Consider the following 21,365-nt stretch of genomic DNA (forward strand, 5'->3'; position numbering starts at 1 on the left):
TAAAATTACAATAAAACTTAAGAGGAACCCTAAAATAAAGTGGCATGGTTCTCAAATCCATATAGCCGTTTGGTTTTAGCAGCTACTATAAATGGTGAAAATCTACTAAAAACAAAAATCCAAGATAAACACTTCAAATATCTGTGACAGAAGAAGAGTGTTTACTTAGCACCAGATGAACAGAGACAATTGAAGTACAGTTAATAAACATTTACAAATAAAGTTCAGTTTCAAAATTTTAGATTCCTTCACAAACCAGAGAATAGAGAAAGTGTACATCTGGACATTAAAGAAAAAGAGTAGTCACTTAAAAACATGAGAGGCAAAAAGTACAATGAATGAGAAGTAACATAACATCCCAGATTCAAATTTGAATATGTGTGTGTGTGTGTGTGTGTGTGTGTGTGTGTGTGTGTTTGCGTGAGCGTGCACACTTGCATGGAAGTGTGTGTCAAGTCAAAAATTAATTGACAGGCTCTGAACAGAATACACTAACACTTTGAATTAATTATATATACAAGTTGGTCAGCCATTTTCACTGCTTCTGTTTAGGCACTTCTTTCATAAATATTAAGTAACATTTTACTTATTATGATCCTTTGTACTAATCCAGGTACATGCTGCTGCACTGACAATCCAATTCATAAGTTAGGAAATCAGGAAAAATCAAAATGAATTACAAGGAACACTACAAATTTTCCAGAAATGACAATATTAAGAGTGATGCCCTCAAACACTGTCTCAGGTAGTTGAAAGAATTCTGCACTGATATCTTAAGTTATGTTGTTAAAAGGGAGACATGATATATGTTATTAGTAGGGACGGAAAAAAATCACATTTTGTGACAAATGTGAAATACAGCAGATGCAAATTCTGGCTCAAAACATAAAACACCTTAATAGGTGCAATTTCATAGCAAACAGTATCCATATGAACTATTTTATTAGAGATAGTCTGAAATAGCTTTATTTTCTGATTATAGATATTGAAAATGTAACCAATTTTCAGTTACTGGTGTTATAATAAATCTGGTGATGCACAGTTTGAAAATATAGTGTGCATAAGAATCTTTTTCTGCGTATAAATATTGAAAATGAAACTAATTTTCAGTTACTAGTGTTGTACCCCATCTGGTGACGCCCAATATGGAAAGGCAATATGCTTAACAACTTGTTTGCAAAATAAAAAATGTATGCTGCAATGCACTCAATGATCTGGAGCCATGTGAACTGTGGTTGATTGAATGGTCTATTTAAGATACTCGTGTAATACATTGTAGTACTCACATGTGGGATCTAGAATTTTATAACAAAGAAAGGCGTACAGTTTTTTGTTACTTAAAGCTCAATAGATGGTACAATGGATCAAAACATGGTAAAGTGTGAACAATTTTAATATGGCAAATTAGATGGTGGATATTTTGAAATGTGGTTGCATCGAATACAGCTAGAGGTTGGGCTTGAACTATGTCATTACCAATACCTTGATAAACTCAGCAAGCAACACTTTGTGTTGTTTGTTGTTCATTGTTTTATTTTCTTATTTTGAAACAAGTGAAGTGACCAATCCTGGTCTATCACTGATTTCGATTACGACCCTTACAACACCAGATGAGATCAGCGTTCTCTGTGACAATGTGTCACCTCTACTGTATGCTGATGCCCTGTGAAACGGAGGCTGGGCTTCTTTCCCTGCACCACTCCTCTCCCCTCTGGCAGTCAAAATTCTAGTTTGATTATGCTTACGGCTGTCTGTCGCTATACCATATAGTGACTGTAAAACAAAATTTGTAATGTTTTTCAACTGCGCCAAAATTCTTCTCCTAATCTTAAACTAGAGTTATAGTACATTCTGTCCTTCTATGCTAAGTGCCTTGTCACTTCTGTATCATTGCCAAGCATGAGTTACATGGTTCTAAATGCCCACAAAAGGTCAAAGTTAACAATCTGCATATTTTGTAATCATAAAATTGGTTGTGAAAAGACAAATAATGTCCAGAATCACCTTAAATTGGAAACACATTAAGTTCACTGGCAGGAAAATACTGCTGCTTTTCAAGTGAACAATTATTTTTGTAATCTTGAGTACAGCCAGATGAAATAACAAAGGCCATTTCCAAAGAAAAAGGTGTTGAAGTTTTACCAAAAGTTAACATTACAGTCAAAAAGGTCCCATTCAGTACTTTTACAAAGACCAAATTGATTCTAATTTTGACAAAAATAGGCGTAAACTTTTAAAAAAACATGTGAATTTTGCCAAAAATAGATGCTACATTTTCCAGTCACTAGTCATGCGTCATATGCCTTGATCATACATGTATGACAGAAGCCTGTGTGGGTTGATGATAAAATCCAAAATTAAAAAGAATTTCAGCACACAGATTGAAAAGCATAATGATACTCGTCAGTTAGGTTTCATATGGACTGTAACTTTTGACTGAGAAACATCATCAAGAAAATTCACACAGAGAAAGAGGAATTTTATTTTATATTTCCTGATTTAAGATACTGTATGGGACTAAGGCAAAGAAAGCAAATAGAACTAAACCTCTTGTACACAGTTTATTTTTGCAAAATTTAGAAACAGAATACATAAAGAAACTCTAAAGCACATGACGGGGAAAATAGGGAGGGCCAAGGAGGGAAATACACTGCAAAGTCTAGAGTTGGATGAGGTGAGTAGAAGCTGCAATGTGTTACTACTAAAATACATACCTAATCAACATGGTTAAAAAAGAAAGACTGGAAAGCTCTGGAGGAAGCTATGGGCAGTAGAAGTTTGTCAAATCACAAACTCAAAACGCAGGTTACTATGTACAACAAAAAGAAGATCCTGTGTATATATGTTATTACCTATCAAATATTAAAAATAGTTACAAAAATAATGTAAAACATAATAAAATCTGAAAAATGTAACAGACAGAGTATTTACAATGTTTTTTTTTCCTGTAAACCCATACAACAAGTCATTTCTTCACAATAGAAACCATCATATATTTTAGTATAGTGTATGTGCCACATACTTGAATGAAGTGTCGTCATGGGCACTTCAGAGACTTCTTAACTAAGCAAACATCTGCCAATTTCTGTGAGTGACTGTTTTTTATTTTAATACATTTTTATTGTTTACGCCCAAGGAAAAAATTCTGGATCTCTATATTTTAAATCTTCACATGCTGCAGACGAACTTGGAAAGCACAACAAATACTATCATAAAGTGAGAATTGCAAAAAAATTTCAGATTAAAATTAATTCAATATGTTTACATACCCCAACTTCCACTTTGCTTGTGATGTCAGCAAGTTCACGGTCAATATCAGATTCAGCATGCTGAGTCTTTACAGGAGATTCATCTGGTGGTATAAGCAATCCTGTGACTGGATCAAATTTTAGCACCTCCATATCATAGCGGGCCTGCCTTATAAGTGCTCCACCTTGCTCTCGCATACGGAGTGCAGCCCGATAAAATACGGTGTCACGAGCATTATATGCCATGCAGTTGTTTATCATCAGTAGGAAGTCCGCTTCTAGTGAATCAAGGTCTTGATATTCAAAGTTTGCTGCCTAACATAAAAAAGGTAACATTTGATAGACGACAACTATGTTACCACTCTGCATAAATCAGATAAGCAACCTAAAATTATCAAATCAAAATATGAAATTACATACAAGTGTTGTATGCATAATATACTGACCACAACAGTCTTGGGATCAGTAAATATGTCCGCTTTCATAAATTGGAAGATGGGCCTTTTACATAAACTAAAATTCACTGAAAAATACAGTTATGGGTCTCTATATGACTCCAGAAATGGAATACTAGCTCAAAAGCACGCAATACAATGATTACAGGTGATTTATATACATGTGGCATAGAGTCACAAAGATTTCAGATGATTTAGCTACTTCTCAAGATGAGGAATTCTCAGCACTTAGAAGGTGCTGGCATGGATAATAGATTTCTTAAAAACGCATGCTAGAAATGTATGATAGTATGCGACTGACATCCCACCATGTCAGAATGTCGTCTGAGCTCTCGTGTTATTTAAAACACACACACACACAATGCAATTACCAATGGTGCCAGTGTACAACAGGACAAAAGACTAGAAGATCAAACTCCCCAACCAGTGGACCGACACAGGACACTACTGTACAGTTCAGATCACCACATATCTAGTAATGCTAATTTCTGCTTCATTGTCAGACCGCAAATATAATACTGACATCCATCAAGTACAAGTGCAGGATTATTTCAAATTTCATACACGGAGTACGAAATACAGCCCCATCTAATGTGCTCCCATCCTTAATGTATCACTGAGTGCTGTCTTTAAGATTAAGGGTGTTCTATTTTTAACAGAACACATACATTGGGCCTATGATAATAAGAGGCCTCTTTCATGAAGACGTCTGCAAAGAATATGGGTCAATATTCTTGTCACATAGCTGTTTGCAAAGTTTGTTAGACTTGAATCATACACTGTAGCTGTTTTGAGGTGTGTGAGCATGAGGAAATAATCACCGCAATTGCTCATCACTGATTTTGTCATGACCATTTTCCAATACTTGCAGCTGTTTAAAACAGGTTCAAAGTCCAAATAACTTATGGGAATGCAGACGGATGACATTGACAATGCCGATATTTTGAAAAGTTTACATTCTTGCACAGTATTTACATGCTACAGTTTAGCCTTCAAAATAACAGGATGTGCACCTTTGAAATATCACCTGTTGTTGACAGCATCATCCTGATACATTTCCACAAGTTAGTTGAACGTTGTACAAGGTGGGAGAAAGTCAGGTCACACTAGTCCAAAGTTACACAACTGAAATTTGAGACACTCAAATATCTGAGAAATTAGCCATTTCTCAATCACAGGTTAGCTATGATGTCTTTACTTTCTCTTCCTGTAATGATAACAAGTGTCTTAACTCCAAAGTGTAGCTGCGCTAGACATAACATTTTTTCAAGATGCGTCAGCATATGTTGACTAATCCTGTAATTTTTTGACAAATGTATATGCATTTTGTCACCACATTAAGTCAGCTTATAGAAATGAAATCTTGATTTTTGAGCTTGAAACTTAACACAAAAAAGCTAATTTTTAATAAATACATTGAGACCTTGTGATAATATGACCAGCCATATAAAACTACTGGTTAAACTAACAAAATGGCTATAAATATTGGTCTTAAAAGACACAAAAACCATTCTTATAACTGTGTGCGACAGATTGTTTGCATTGGTATAGCATTCTAAATGAAATCATAAAAACATATATCTGAGTTTGAGTTCTGGTCCACCATGAAATTTTAACTTGTTTATTACAGTCATTATAATGGAACATGGTGAGGAAAGTGCTGAGCCCAACAGATGTAAAAGTCAAAAATGAATACCTTGACACGCATTGTTGATAAATCCATTGGCTGCTTAACAACATCACTGTAGTCCACAACTTCTGTCTGGTCAACAGGCTCTGAGAATATTTCACCAGTGTCTTTTGTCTGTAATAGATCTATAAGACCTATCATGAAGCATTCCCGAGGACATAGTTCCATCCGCAGACAGTGTTCCTTCCTAGCAGGGTGGTAAAAGGTAAGAGAATGAATTAGATTTGTAATTTGAACAAAGTTTTGATATTAAAATTTTTACAGAACACACTAGTCATTAATTACAAAGGAAAGACATGTAAGAATTTTTCCCTCACACCTCTCTCCACCCCACACCCTACAAAGCTGAGAGAGGCGGGGAGAAGGGAGTGAGGCAGTGGGGGTTGAGGGAGAGAAGGGAGGGAGAGGGGGTAGGGGGTGGTGGTAGGGCGAGGTGGGAGGGGGATGGGGAGAAGTGAGAGGGATGGGGGAGGGAGGGAGAGAAAGAGAAAAACAAAAAGAAAGAGAAAGAGAAAGAGAAAGAGAAAGAGAGAGAGAGAGAGAGAGAGAGAGAGAAAGAGAGAGAGAGAGATTTTTGGTGTTTCATGTGCTAACCTATTTAGTTTAATAAGTATACAACTTTTTTTTAGACTCTGGGATCTTTCTTTTTCTACATTACTAGCACTAAAGTGAGTAAAACAGAATGATGTACAGGGTGAGCACAAAGTCTTGCCCTGATTGTAACAATTTATTAAATTTATTACAGAATAACCATTTGACATAATAATTTAGATTTGATGCCATTACACAGGCTAGTGTTAGTAAACCTCAACGGGTGTTCCATTGGTAGCTCGGAGAATGTCGAGGCCGTATTCCAGTTCCCACCAGGTGTTTCGTAACATGTGTTCTGTCACAGTACCCACAGCAACTTGTATCCTAGCCTTAGTTGTCAACGTCAGCAACCGGTGTGACGAAGACTCTGTCCTTGATATAGCCCATAAATAAAATTCAAGGGTTGTAATGTATAGAGAGCGGGGTGGCCAGGGTGTTGGACTGTTCCTCCCAATCCGCTGATCCGGAAACGTTTCTCCATGAAAACACACACTATCAAAGCCCTGTGGGGGAGCGGGGGGTTCTCCCATCTCGGTGGATAATTATCCATGGTTGACATTCTTCTAACTGTGGCGCAATGAACTGTTGCAAAACATCTAAGTAAATGTTAGCGGTAAAGGATTTTTCCATGAAGAAAAATGGTCCAAAAACCTCGTTATGCATAGGCCGCACCAAACATTCACTTTTTCGCTGTCTCGCTGTAATTGTACAATAGTATGTGGAGACTCTAAACTCCATATAAGGACATTATGCCTATTTACTATTCCACTGACATGAAAGGTGGATTCATCGGTAAAGCATATGCGATTTAAGTAATCGTTAGCACCATCACTCCTGTTGAGAATATCAGTTGCAAATTCAGCACGTGTCAGCAAATCATTCAGTGCAAGGCCTGCATGATTTGCACTTTGTAAGCATGCAACCTAAGCCTTTCATGAGGAATTTTCACCACACTTGCTTGTGGTATTTGGAGTTCACGTGATGCTTGAAGAGTTGATTTAGACGGACTCCATTGAAATGATTGCCAAACACGATCAACAGTTGCATCACTCACACAAGGCCTGCCACTTCAAGGACGATCTTCAATGCTACCTATTTTGTTAAACTTTGCATACCATCACTTTACTGATTTAACGTCAGGAGGGCTGTGTCCATAAGAAGCCTGAAATTTATGCTGAACACTGATGGGTGATTTTGTTTTGTGAAACCAAAGCACACACTACGCTTTCTCCTGCTTCGACACCATTTTGCCAGAAGCTAACGTGACCTAACAGCCCGCGTCAGTTTTGTGGAGCATCTATTATTCACAAAATCTAGTAACATTAACCTATGTAACAAGATGAAATGTAACTTATTATGGCAAACAGTTACTTTGTTACAAATTTTTATAATCAGGGAAAGACTTTGAGCTTACCCTGTGTATACTGTCTTAGAGCAGTTCATGACATGTTAATTGGAGCCCATAGTAAAACATCACAACATATGTGAATCTTAAAACTTTCCCAGCGAATTGATTGTTCAAACAAATTTCAGGCTTGCAGCCGGTCGTCGTTAAATACTTCGCATGATATTTCAACTGGGTACCTGCCAGTCATCTTCAGGTGAGCTATCGCAGACTGGTGAAAACGTCCTCCATTCCGCAATATATAGCGTACTGTAACTATTCTGCACATGCATCGAAAGCTTGATAGATGAACCACACTGCCCACTGGCAGCACTCTCACTGGTGGAACAGCGGAACTCAGTCACTCTCTGCGTTGCTGTTTGCCACGGCCGTCAATGCACTCTATCATCTTTGATTTGAGCAAATCGTGGAGATGATGGGATTCCATGCACTGTCCAGCTGGTAGCCGCTGTCACGGTTTAACAGATTTTCCGGTAGTCATATTTCTACGGATTCTTTAATAATTGAGTCCCATAAAGATACTGCTGTGGACAAAATCATTGTTTTCTCATACTCCATTGAATGTCCAATAGAAATACAATGTTCAGCAATAGCAGACTTGCTTGGCTGCAAAAGGCGGGTGACTACCCTAGCCTCATCTTAGATTACAAGTGGTCAAAGACTCATATGAGATTCACAGCAAATACAGATATAATACAAGAAAGAAGAAGACTCATCAGGCTGTAGGTCCGCTATTGCTGAACATTGTATTTCTACTGGACATTCAATGGAGTGTGAGAAAACAATGATTTTGTCCACAGCAACATCTTTCCGGGACTCCATTATTAAAGAATCCATAGAAATACGACTGGCAGAAACCGTGACAGCGGCTACCAGCTGGACAGTGCATGGAATCTCATCATCGCTACGATTTGCTCAAATAGAAGACGACAGAGTGCGTTGACGGCCGTAGCAAACAACAACGCAGAGGGCTACTGAGTTCCGCTATTCCACCAGCGAGGGCGCTGCTGGCGGGCAGTGTGGTTCATCTATCAAGTTCTCGATGCATGCGCAGAATAGTTACAGTACACTATGTACTGCGGAATGGAGGATGTTTTTACCAGTCTGTGACGGCTCACCTGAAGATGACTGGCAGGTGCCCAGTTGAAATACCATGCAAAGTATTGAACGACGACCGGCTGAAAGCCTGAAATTTGTTTAAACAATCACAACATAGTTGACGAAGTGCCTAACATTGGATGCTATGAAATGCAAGGGCTCTCTGCAGCAACTTCGATTATATTCTGCTCCTCTCTCCATTACACTCTTGGTATTACCATTTAATAAATTCAAATGCAATTACATCACTGCATGACATACAGTTTAGGGCATTTGATGTCATAAACATTGAGCTGTATGAAAATGAAACAGCAGGGTGGAAGTCACTAGAGATACAGATGAAATTTGTATACAAACCTGTCCAAAATATGTTAAATGTATGTGACATGTGCATATTTGTGAACAGCCATTGATAAAAAACTTCTCCTAAACCCGTGGATTGATTTTAACCAAACATGGTACATTTACTAATATCTGGAAAGAAATACTGTGGGGGTATCAAGCAGCACCCTCATACTGGGGTGGTAGTGATAACATGGAGTGAGAATGAGGAGAAGAGGAGATTGACAAACAGGTAGTGGGAAAGAGGAGATGGTCACACATATGGGAAAGGGGAAATGGACAGAGGGAGGGGGAGAAGAAATGGACAGAGGGAGGAGGAGGTGAAATGGACAGAGTGGGAAGAGGAGGAGGTGGATGGAGGGAGGGGGGAGGAGGAGACTGATGGAGGGGGGGGGGGGGGAGGAGAAGGAGATGAAAACCTAAATCTGGATGGCCAGAAGTGAGCTTGAAGTGTAGTCCTCTCAGATGCAAGTCCAGTGTGCTAACCACTGTGCCACCTTGCTCAATGCAGGGAATGAACAGAGAGGGTGGGGCAGGAGAAGAGGGACTGAGGGAGACAGTAGGAGGAGACGGGCGCGCACGCGCGCACCCACACACACACACACACACACACACACACACACACAGAGAGAGAGAGAGAGAGAGAGAGAGAGAGAGAGAGAGAGAGTTGGGAGGAGCAGACAGGCTGAGAGAGAATGAGGAGGAGATGGATAGAGAGAGAGGGAGAGGGAAGAAAAGATGCGCTGAAATAATCTTCAATATACTTGCTCTAACTGACCACATTCCCATTATCTGCTCTTACTGAAGACAAAAGTTCTGTCATTCGCCTTTAATCTTCATGTAGTGAATTCTATACATTAACAATTAGCTTATGACTATGTATTTCAAATTGACATCCTTTAATGTAATAACAAACAACTATAACAATAATGAATAGTACCAGTTCTCAAAAGAATCATGTTTAGGAACATATTATTGCCTCCAGTAATTCAGTAACTACTTACACATTTCTCAGCTATAATTCTGATACTAATAAATACTTTAAAATTAAATTTGATACCCATACGAGAAACTTACAATTTGCATAGTTCTTTTTTGAGCTTCTCTCGTTTGCGCACCAGTTCACAGAGGAGACGAGCTCGTTCCAAATCTTGGCGAAGGCACTGCCAAAACTTCAGTTGTCGATAAAGTTCACCCTGCAACAATACAGTAATGTATTTCAATTGCAGACTTGTCAAAACATTCAAGGAAATATTGTATGATATGCTCCTACCTTGCACTAGCAACCCGTATACAGCTGCAATATGTTCTAGGGAAAATCTTACTACGACTGTTCCTTTTTACCATCCATCACAACTGTGGAACTTATTTGTTTTAGTAAATTAAACAGCCTTCACTCTTGTAACACAGTTTCTGATTTAACAATGACGTACAGATTTAAAATATGTAACAAGGGTTGCTGTCAATCATTCTTCTTGTATAAAACTCTATATAAGGCTCCTAGCTTTAAAACCACTGTATAATTTTTGTCATGACCTAGTGTTAATGTTTATTTCATACATTTGTAACGCACTGTCTTACACACTATTGTTCAGCTTCATCTTGGTCAAAGAGCGTTCCGCTCGTTTTCTTCTTGTACACTGAGATGGTACAATGTCCCTAATAAGAGTGTGTGTGTATATATATATATATATATATATCATGGGAAAAATATATTAAAAACAAAGATTCCAAGACTTACCAAGCGGGAAAGCGCCGGCAGACAGGCACATTAACAAAACACACAGACCATGTCTGTGTATGTGCGGATGGATATGTGTGTGTGTGTGTGTGTGTGTGTGTGTGTGTGTGCGTGCGAGTGTACATCTGTCCTTTTTTTCCCCTAAGGGAAGTCTTTCCGCTCCCGGGATTGGAATGACTCCTTACCCTCCCCCTTAAAACCCACATCCTTTCGTCTTTCCCTCTCCTTCCTGAAGAAGCAACCATCGGTTGCGAAAGCTAGCAATTCTGTGTGTGTGTTTGTGTGTTTTGTTAATGTGCCTGTCTGCCGGCGCTTTCCCGCTTGGTAAGTCTTGGAATCTTTGTTTTTAATATATATATATATATATATATATATATATATATATATATATATATATATATATATATATATATATATATATATATATAAACAAACTTCGTGCAAACACAAAATGATCTTTACTGCGAAAGTAGGACAAAATTAAAGACTTACTCTTCTGAGGAAATAATCATGATTATCTAAAGCATCACAGCTAATTCTTGTTAATATTAATAAGACACCACAAAAGTTATATTCTTCAGAGTGATATTTTGAATACAATATCAGAAATGACAGGATTTGTAGACAACAACATGTTTGTTTTGACCAATTCTTCCAAGGAAAACAAATTTAAAAAAGGGGGATTGACAAAGACCAAATAAAATTAAACATGAAATCAGCTGCATTTTACTACACAATTTAAAAAATTTACTGTGGCTACCCTAGCCTCATCCTAGATTACAAGTGCCCAAAGACTCATATAAGATTCACAGCAAACACAGATATAATACAAGAAAGAAGCAGACTCGTCAGGCTGTAGGTCAGACATGTAGATAACAGGAATTTAATCCAAAATGTCTTCTGGGGGACGTGTAGATACTATGAAAATTTTGGAAGGGAAGCAATTGAAGTAATAAAAGTATGCAGAAAATGAAAGAGAAACATGTTGGACAGGCATTTCATTTCAAAACTGTTAAGATCTCAAATGGCTAGTAACTAGGAACATATGTACAATTGGACAAGAATTCAAATACATCTTTAAATGTTTATATGATGTAAATGATTGTTCAGTAAAAAGAGAGTAATAAATATAATGACACTGTAGAAGAAATGCCACATGATGTTTTACAAAGGCACATAAAGAAAATAGTTTTTCCATATGAATAGTTTAAATTAGTCAAAAGAAATAAAGCAAACTGTCACTGATTTGGACTTTATGGTAATTCAGATTGGTCTAGATTCTATGAACACACAGACAAAATGGTAATTCAAACTCATTAACCAATTTTAAAATTTCGTTCTTGATTTGCATATGGTCCATTGAGCTAAGCCACTTCCAAAGACAACTTGTTCCTTTCTCTCATTAAAATCCAATATTTTTCTATGCAGTTGATGAAAATTTTAGTGACTATATTGTACATTATGTAGAGAAGGCTGATAAATCAGAAGTTTTTTTTATGCCTTGTGTGTGTCCTTTTTTTTGTGAAGTACAGTTACTGGATTGTCCTGGTTTTGTGAGAAATGTTCTCCTCCACAGACATTCTGTAAATCTGGACTACTCCAAATTACTGAAAACCCGTGTTATAGAAATGTTTTCTAAATTAATCATATAAAGCTATAATTAGAAATATAATATACACAATTGTTAGATTAAAACTAGATGAATTGTAATATACTGTACAGCATATTAATCACATTGAACAATAGGGTTAAACAAATTAAAAGTTTCAACACTGATTCAAAGGTTTCATTAAATTAGGGCGAATAACAAGAGCCCATGCCGTCTAGATTCTTCCCATCAACATCAGCATTTTTTTAAATATAGAGGTGAGAACTCAGCCTGCTTTGAGGTTGAAATATGCTATATTTAATGATCTGTGATCCACAATTGAGATACGTCAAGCATTCTAACCTGGTTAGCTCTCAAAAAATATGATCATCAGAAAGAGTTTTCTAAATCTTCACTTAGGAACACATTATCATCTGCAAAGTGTAGATGGTTCATATCTGAGCCATCCCTATAAATTATTCTACATGAGTATTTTATTATTCATAGTAATGATAAAGATAAACAACCCTCATACAAAGCCTATGGACACCATTAGATTACCTGCCACTTGTCTGAGAATGCACCAACAACTCTTGACAAAAAAAGTAAATAAAGGAAATAAATAAAGAGGGGAAGAAATCCTCAGAAATATGAAAAACAGAGATACTTTAAACTAATAATTAAAGATTTTCCAGTTGAAAGATATTGATTCTGAAACTATACAGAAGCATGCTGCGCTGCTCAATACAGAAGACCCACACTAACAAGTATGCTATCTCATAAGCTCATACTGTAAAACAAAAAAACAGTTAGAAAATGTTTGGACTGATATCCCCAGACTGTCTGTTTTGCAAAATATTAAAATAGACTGTAGTGAATCTCAAGGTAGTCAGTGGTTGTCGTGATCTGTGATTTAAAAAGGCATTCAATAAAAGCACTCCGTCTTCAGGCCACGAGTGGCCTACCGGGACCATCCGACCGCCATGTAATCCTCAGTGGAGGATGCGGATAGGAGGGGCGTGGTGTCAGCACACTGCTCTCTTGGTCATTATGATGGAATTCTTGACCAAAACCGCTACCGTTCGGTCGAGTAGCTCCTCAATTGGCATCACGAGGCTGAGTGCACCCAAAAAAGGCATTCAATATTAAAAGTTAATATCTACTTTACAAACTGTAAAATATCTGATAGATGCTTGCTGCCTCCAAGAAGACCGAGTGAAAAAGTTCTTGGATTTTGCACTGCAATGGTACGCTAGCTCAGAGCCTGCTTTCAAGAGCAAGTTTGTTTCAAAACAATGCACATCTGTCATATTTCTCCCATACTTTCCTCTCAAACTGAACTTGTTAGAACTTTTCCTCTGCTCTATGCCCAAAACTAAAATGAAAGGAAGTTGTTTCCAAAGCATATAGCACATTCAGAAATCAGTAATAAAAGAAGTCGGTGGCATTAAAAAAAATCATTCCAGGAAATAATATTCCAAACAGCATGTACTCCATACTGGGAAATACTTTGGAGGAAACAACACTTAAAATGTTGTAAAATTGTAAATGAAACGTCTATAGCACAAATTCTGTCTTCCACTACATTCTATACAACCCCGAAATATCGCCATGGGCACCACCCATTGTAACTGCAGAGTGACCCATCAGTCGTTAAATGCTGTGCTCAGGCTCCATAAGTCACTAATGTGCATAAATTGTAATGCATATTAAGTGATTATGCATTATATCAAGACAATGATGTCACTCCGTGGAAACAAAACAGTTACGAAGAATTAAATTATGGTCAGTGTATAAAACTAATACCAGAATGGACGAGAATGCTGCAGTTCAAATCTCTCACTATTTTTTTTCAGTCTTCCATCTTAGTGTGCTTCTTTTGAGAATATTACACCAGAGTGCACAGTTTTCCATAGCTCAGAAACAGGTATGGCATGCAGTTCAACTCTGATGCTGGACTGATCTCATCGGTCAGTACACACATGGTAACAGGAGAACTGTTTTAGCATGTAAGTGACAGTATATCTCTATAAAATCTCTTCAAATGTTTCAAAAATGCCATGGATCCAAAAATAAATTCTTTCATTCAGCAGTATGTCTGGCTCCTTCAGGAGATGCATGAAAATTCTGAGTTCCTCCAGCATATTACCAAAAAAACTCTTTGGAACTGTCTGCATTATTTCCATGTGCTGTTTTAGCTTTTGTTCTTTACATCACATGGTTTATGCGTGCAGTGAATATGGTTATATTTATCATGTGCTTGTATCATATTATTTACACAAGATCCAGCTCAGCTTATCCTTTACATGTTTCAACAGAGCTGAAGATATTCAGAATATGGAAGAAACAGTAACCATTTTAAACACAAATAGACCAATGGACTTAAATTTAAAAAAAAAAAGAAAATAGAATAATCTAGAAGTTGCATGGAATACTGTCACTTCAGTCTCACAGAAGCGAAGGCTCACAAAAACAAAAAACATGATCAAATATTATATCCACCAATGGTGTCATTTCTGTAAATGGTTGTATGTAATGAAAACTTGTTAATACTGAACCCACATTTTAGGTAAACAATCTCCGAAAGAAGATGAATCACAGCATATCTGATATGCAACCCACTAACAGTGCGGTTACTAGTAAGCCATAATTCACTGATATTTATATTTTTCAAGATCCAGTCAACTCAAACATTCTCTGTCTATCGTGTCATCTTATTACTATTGCTAAAGTAAAAGAACCTATAAAGTAAATAACTATGAAGAATAAACTATATTTATTCAGAAAGAAAAATGAATCTTCATTTTCACTACAGAATTGACATTATAATGTAGTTGGCTCACTTTTTAAATATGAATGACTCATTTAACGTAAAAGTGAATGTTGTGTTACTATGTACTCATCTAATTTGGCTGCAATCTTACATAACATGAATGAGAAATTTCAGTCCAAGAAGTATCTTACAGAAAAAATGAGAAAAACATTTTCAAAATGTGAGGAACAAATAGTGGATGTGTGCTATTTTAAAATGATAGCAGCATTCTTATTCTTTGATAAATACTCTAAACAATATTACTCATTTTTTTCTGACAACTGTAATAGTAAAACAAAGTAACTACAATGCAAGTAACTGATTGAGAAAAAAAGTGACTGTCCAGTGAAAATTGAAACAGAATGTTCTCTAGCTTCCCCCTGTACGAAACAAGGACTTGAAGTCCAGTTAATGAATGAAAATTAGGGGAAAAACTTGTGCAGGGGTAAATTTTTGTACACTGGTAGGAGGGCGTGTCGTGAATAACATGCTAAAAATCCCTACAGGTGAGGACATGAATGTGTGTGCGGGGTGGAGGGGGGTTAAAGATATTTTTTCTAGTATTTTTATACTTCATGTTTCCCAGTACAAAACTAAATTTCCTACAAAAACAGCCCTACTCACTTTTTCTCTATGGCTAATACTTCCCACACTCCACAGGATGGAAAAATTGCAGAATATAATTCTAACAATATAAAATTACTGTTAAATGAAGTGGGATACAACACATATTAAATATGTGTACCATGTCTAGGTGCAGTAGAGCTGTATTAAGAAATAAATTGTGTTCTGGGGGTGTAACAGGGTGAATGGGTGGGGATTGAGGGTAGAAGTACGAGGGAAATCAGGTTGTTGGATTGTGGTCATGCACTCCACCTTCTTAGACCTGCAAACTGTATAGTGAGCAGGTGATCACCCACTCTATCTGCCCCACTACAACAGAAATGGCAACTACAGGATGTTTCACGAAGTTATACCTACCCCTACAGTATGCCTTATGAAACACTGGTGACCCACTGTGCAGACATGGCGAGGTGTTTTATTTTTCACAAACTGCATTAACACTATATAGAATACAGTTATTTGTTACTAATAATACTGACACAACTAACAAATAACACAAGTAACAAACAGGGACAGAATATGTGTAAATCTCTGCACACTGTTCTACACTGCTAGAGATGAAATTGATTCTTAGTCGGCTCAATGGAAACTGTAGAGTTCTTCAGGAACGGCAATGTTCCCCCCACCATGTGCACTGCTCACTTTCATTTTGCAGACAGATTATAATTCCACAGCATATCCTGTCCAGTTCTCTTATGTAAATAGACAAAAAAAATCACTGCACTTGTGTTTATATAGTGGAGTTATTTTCAGTTTGTTAAATGAGTTCGTAGTTGCAGTTGGGAAGAGAGCTTTTTGGTAAAATATGTTCCTATAGACAACGGCTGAGAAGTAAATAATTAAGTCTGATTTTGTCAGTGACTGGATTGGTCAATGTTGCAGCTTGCTGCTATCTATGAGGCATGTTCTAAAAGTAAATGTGCTGTGACCATAACAGGCTGTGGTTTTCTTGAGGTTTGGCAACAATGAATGGTTGAGGGGTATCTCATGAACAGAGAGAGTATCTGAGGAACACGGCAGTACTTAAACCCATGTTGCAATGCCCAGTTTCATGAATGATGTTGGTAAGAAATTCCACCAAGAGTGAGTCACATACTGTGATCTACTTCCTACTTCATGGAAGGAGTAACATCTACCAAAATTTTTTCATAGAGCTAAACAGTTATGGCGAAGGTGTTAGGAAGAGGATGAGTGTGCTCATGTGGTGTAGGGTGTTTAGTAGAGGCAGAACAAATGTTCATGACAAATAGAGGATCAGTAAATCCTCAATTTTGACTGATGAGTTGATGCAAAAAATCAAGGAAATCGTTCGTGAGGACTGTTGATTAACAGAGGATGAAATTTCTGCAATGTTTCCACAATTCTCCAGAACTCTCATGTAAGAGACTCTGGAATACCAGAAACTGTGCACAAAATGGGTCTCAAAACACCTGACAGAGCAGTAAAAGAAAAATGCTGTGTGCAAGATGGACCCCAAAACACCTAACAGAGCAGCACAAGAAAAATCAGATCAATAGCGACCATGAGTTTCTTGAGCAACTTTAATTGGAAGGTGAGGTTTTTCTGAGCTCTGCTAGACTGGACATGAAACATGGGTGACTCATAACATTCCTGAGGCAAAAAGACGGTCATAAGTGTGGTGTCAAATCATTTCCCCATGTCTGCCAAAAAACTCAAAACTACAATTTTGGCTAAAAGTCTAGGTCTCAGCATTTTGGGACAGAAAAGACATTATTCTGGTTGAATTTCTGCCTCAGGGGGAGACCATTAATGCACAATGATACAATGACTGTTTTCACACAGCCTTGGTCACCAAATCACTCTTAGACTCATTTGGTTGGTATGTTTTGAACACATTCCCCTAACTTGCACCTTGAGATTATCATCTTTTCAACCAGTGACCAGATGCAGAAAGGATCTCTGAAGTGGCGAAAGGAGCTGGCACGAGGGTTCTTAAAGGAGGGCATGAAGATGCTAGTGCCACAGCTCACCTCATGCACTGAATGGAATGGCAACAATTTGGAAAAACAATAAGTGTGTCAATAATAACCCGTAATCTTTTTTCAAATGCTCTTTTACTAAAAAAAAGAAAAAAAAATCTAGTACACTTACTTTCTGAATATGCCTTGTATCATTGACAGCCTGTTGTAAATCTGTATGATCGTGCTCTGGTCACTTTGTGTTGAACTAAGGAATGACCAGAAAGTTACTACACAGCTCTCACCATCGTGTTACTGGCAGACTGCATAAATCTCTTCCATTCAGGACTTGCTGACACTTGTGGAAGGGCTGCACTGAGTAGAGCCACTTACCACATATCCACAGTACATCTTGTAAGGTGGGTATCAATATATCTGATGGAATAGGACTGATCAAGTTTAAATCTAGAGCCGTAATATGCTATAAAGCATTGCTTGCATGTTGAAATACCTGAAGTTCTTATTTAACACCTAGGTAACGTACCTCTCTTGGAGAGAAGAAATTAAAGCCTCTGGCACTCTTCCAATAGGACAACTGTGACTGCGATGAAGCATTTGATACCCCTCATGCTGTGAAAAATATTCCAGCCAGTGACAGTGAGACAATAAATTGACAGTGTCAAATACGTATTAATAGTGTGTTACATTTAGGACAGGATTTTCTGAGCATAGACAGCTGACAGCTCCAGTTGCTGAACTTTTTTTACATAATAGCTCAGTTAACAACTGAAAACAAGTACACATTTAATAAAATGGGAAATAACTTCATTATATAATCGTGAAGAACATCCCATCCACCATTGATTTTAGACACTATTTATTTGACAATTGCAGTTTCGGCCTTTCAGCCATTTTCATGTGGTATAGCAAAAGATTTTGCTTCACCATATTTCAGACTTTAAAATCCCCTGACATGTATACATGACATTGTCAAACCTAAGGATTTTTCACTACAGAAATACAGTAACATCAAATAAGTGTGAAGCTCAGTATACAGTTGTAGTCAATTTGTTTGATTATGACTGTATACATGTCAAAGGATTTTAAAGTTTGGCATGTGCTGAAGAAAAATCTTCTGCATTACCATTTGAAAATGACTCAAAGGCCAACACTACATCTGGGAATGATTTCTACACTCAAAGTATTAAAATCAATCTCCCCAGTACCAGTGTAGAAAAGTGTGCAGAGATTTACATAGATTCTATCCACATGCATTTAGTCTGATCCACGAACAACGGGAGTTCATGCATGTCAAGGCATGGACGGCGGTTGCATTGTTGAAGATTCCAAGCAACAGCTGCAGTAAGTGCATGTGAGTGCTTTTTTCCGCTTGAAGAAAGTGTGTATCCTGCAAATTATGTCTCCTGCTTACTTATGCAGAACTTATCACTTAACACCATAATCAGCGATGACAACTCGCAACAAATAGAACTGAAATTTATTAAACAACTCACTAAGATCATATTTAATGCTCGTATTGGCTATGGCATTCACAACAGAGCACTCAGAACATACTGGACACTCATTGGCTATCGAAGTATATGTGACGTAGGTGAATAGAACAAGCCTAAACTCGACCCCATCAGTCGTGACTCCAACTATAGTATTATTAGTAACACATCTGTATTTCATGAAGTGTTAATGCACTTTGTAGATATTAAAAATGCCTGTGCAAGTCTGTTCAGTGCGTTGCTAGTGATTCATAATGCACACTGTGGATTGTTGGTGCAACTTTGTGTAATACCGTGCCGTTGCTTGCTGTGTTATAGTGAGTTAGGTGGAGTGGGGAAGCACCTGCTCACTCTTCAGTTTGCAGACCTATGAAGGAGGGAAGTGCATGGCCACATTCCAGCAACCCCCCTGCACTTCTACTGTCCAGCCCCATCTCCTCCACCCTATTAAACCATCAGAACACACTTTATTCCTTAATACTATCTACTGCACTTAGATGTGGTACATAAATTTAATATTTGCTCTTAACCCACTCCACTTAACAGTAAATAGTAATTTTATTTCTTAAAGTACTGTTTTAAATAACCTACAATTTTTCGGCTGTCTGTAACACAAAAACAGTCATAGAGAAAAATAAATGAGGCTTTTTCATAGGAAATTTAATGTAGTTTAATTTTGTAATGGGTAAAATTTTTGCTAGAAGGCATGGTCTTTTAGTTATTCAAGAAAAACAAAAAAAAGTTACCTTCAAATACCGCCACCCCCACAGGTGGGGATTTTTAGTATGTGGTTCATGACACTCACTCCTACCACTGTACAATTTTTGACTGGATGATTTTTTTCCACAGTTCGACCTTTCTGGGTCTTTGATGACTGTGCTAACAGACAGGATTGATCTGAGATCAAGTCATAAGCAAGAGAAAGCAGCTGATTCAAATATACGACCAGCACTTTTCAAATTTACTCACTTCAGAAAGTCATTAGCAGATTGTAAATATATAATCAAGCTTGTGCAAACTTAACTATTTCGTCATCGTTGTAGTCACCACCACCACCACAATACATCTGACTTACACACTTGACAAAAGCCACCTCTGGACTTTTACAGGCATTACAGTCTTCACCTACAGGCACATCCACGCAGGTTAGTTATCTACCAGCCATCCAAAGGTCACTGTCTTGTATTTTCTCATCTCTTGGGAAGGAGGGAAGAACAGTGTTTAATATGCCATCAATGATGAAATCATTAGAGATGGAGAGAACATTGTACTGGGGAAAGGAAACCATACATGCCCTTTCAAAGGGATCATCTAGGTATTTACCTTAAGTGATTTACGGGATAGTAGAAAACATAAATTTGGATGATCACACAGGGTTCTGAAATGCTATCCATGCGGATGTGAGTCTAGTGAGGGTCATAGCACGGTGCTATCTTGGTCAGCTTCTTGCTTGAAATTACGCAAAGAACTCCCCTGGTCCAACTATCACCCATTCACCAGGCTAATGTCCTACCCATCTCCATTTCTTTCTCACTAATCATAAAATAGCACATTTCTTTCTCACTAATCATAAAATAGCATCTTCCATTCTAGTCTGTTCCTTGATCAGAGAGAGAGACAGAGAGAGAGAGAGAGAGAGAGAGAGAGAGAGAGAGGTGTGTTGGGGGTGGGGGTGGTGGGAGGGTGGGGGCTCTGGAGAAAGAGAGGAGGAGGAAGAGGTGATGGAGAAAGAGAGAAGGGGGAGGGAAAGAGAGAAAAAAAAAAGACGGAAGGAAGGAAAATGAGAGAGGAGGGAAAATGAGAGAGGAAGGAAAAATGATGATACAGAAAGTCTGAGCAATGTAGTTGCTTCCAGACTCTCAAGAAATTCTAAATTTATGAGACAAAGACTGTACTTAATTGGTTGCGACATCTCTTATATCTTCTTAGGTGGTCAGAAAAGAGGTCTTGTACCTCTTCATCCCATAATCATACCTATTTTGTTAGCTGTAGTCCTGCAGAAAGGAAGAAGCAGCGCAAATTAGTGTGTGAGAACACTTCAACCAGGACAGCGGCTATAATCTTAGCGGTGAATGAAGGACAGATCTCAACCTGAGAAGGTACAGAAAAATGTGCCAAATTGTTTACATTTCCACAAGAGTGGTGACGCCTTCCACTGACACAATGTCTGGCAGCGTGATGTAATGACATATGACGACCAATCAAAAGCAATCTATGAGCTATGAATGTTTGCCACAACAGGAGCCACAACACTAAGTTAATCCCGATAAAGAGGATGGAAGGTTTCATAGAAAGATTGAAGTTTTTCTCATATTTGATACAGTGACAAACTAAGAACATT

At 37.7% G+C, this 21,365-nt stretch overlaps 1 protein-coding gene across 5 annotated transcripts in view; it reads right to left on the bottom strand.

Moving 5' to 3' along the window:
- Positions 1–21,365, bottom strand: part of LOC126283944 (peregrin) — a 242,985-nt gene that overhangs the window by 139,173 nt on the left and 82,447 nt on the right. For all 5 annotated transcript variants that reach the window (XM_049982350.1, XM_049982348.1, XM_049982346.1 and 2 more), the window contains exons 10-12: positions 9,907–10,025; positions 5,400–5,580; positions 3,270–3,563 (exon numbers count right to left, since the gene is read on the bottom strand). In XM_049982350.1, coding sequence (XP_049838307.1) covers positions 3,270–3,563; positions 5,400–5,580; positions 9,907–10,025 — 594 coding nt within the window. The remainder of the gene's footprint in view (positions 1–3,269; positions 3,564–5,399; positions 5,581–9,906; positions 10,026–21,365) is intronic.

Source organism: Schistocerca gregaria, chromosome 8 (assembly GCF_023897955.1).
Source record: "Schistocerca gregaria isolate iqSchGreg1 chromosome 8, iqSchGreg1.2, whole genome shotgun sequence".
Lineage (NCBI taxonomy): Eukaryota > Metazoa > Arthropoda > Insecta > Orthoptera > Acrididae > Schistocerca > Schistocerca gregaria.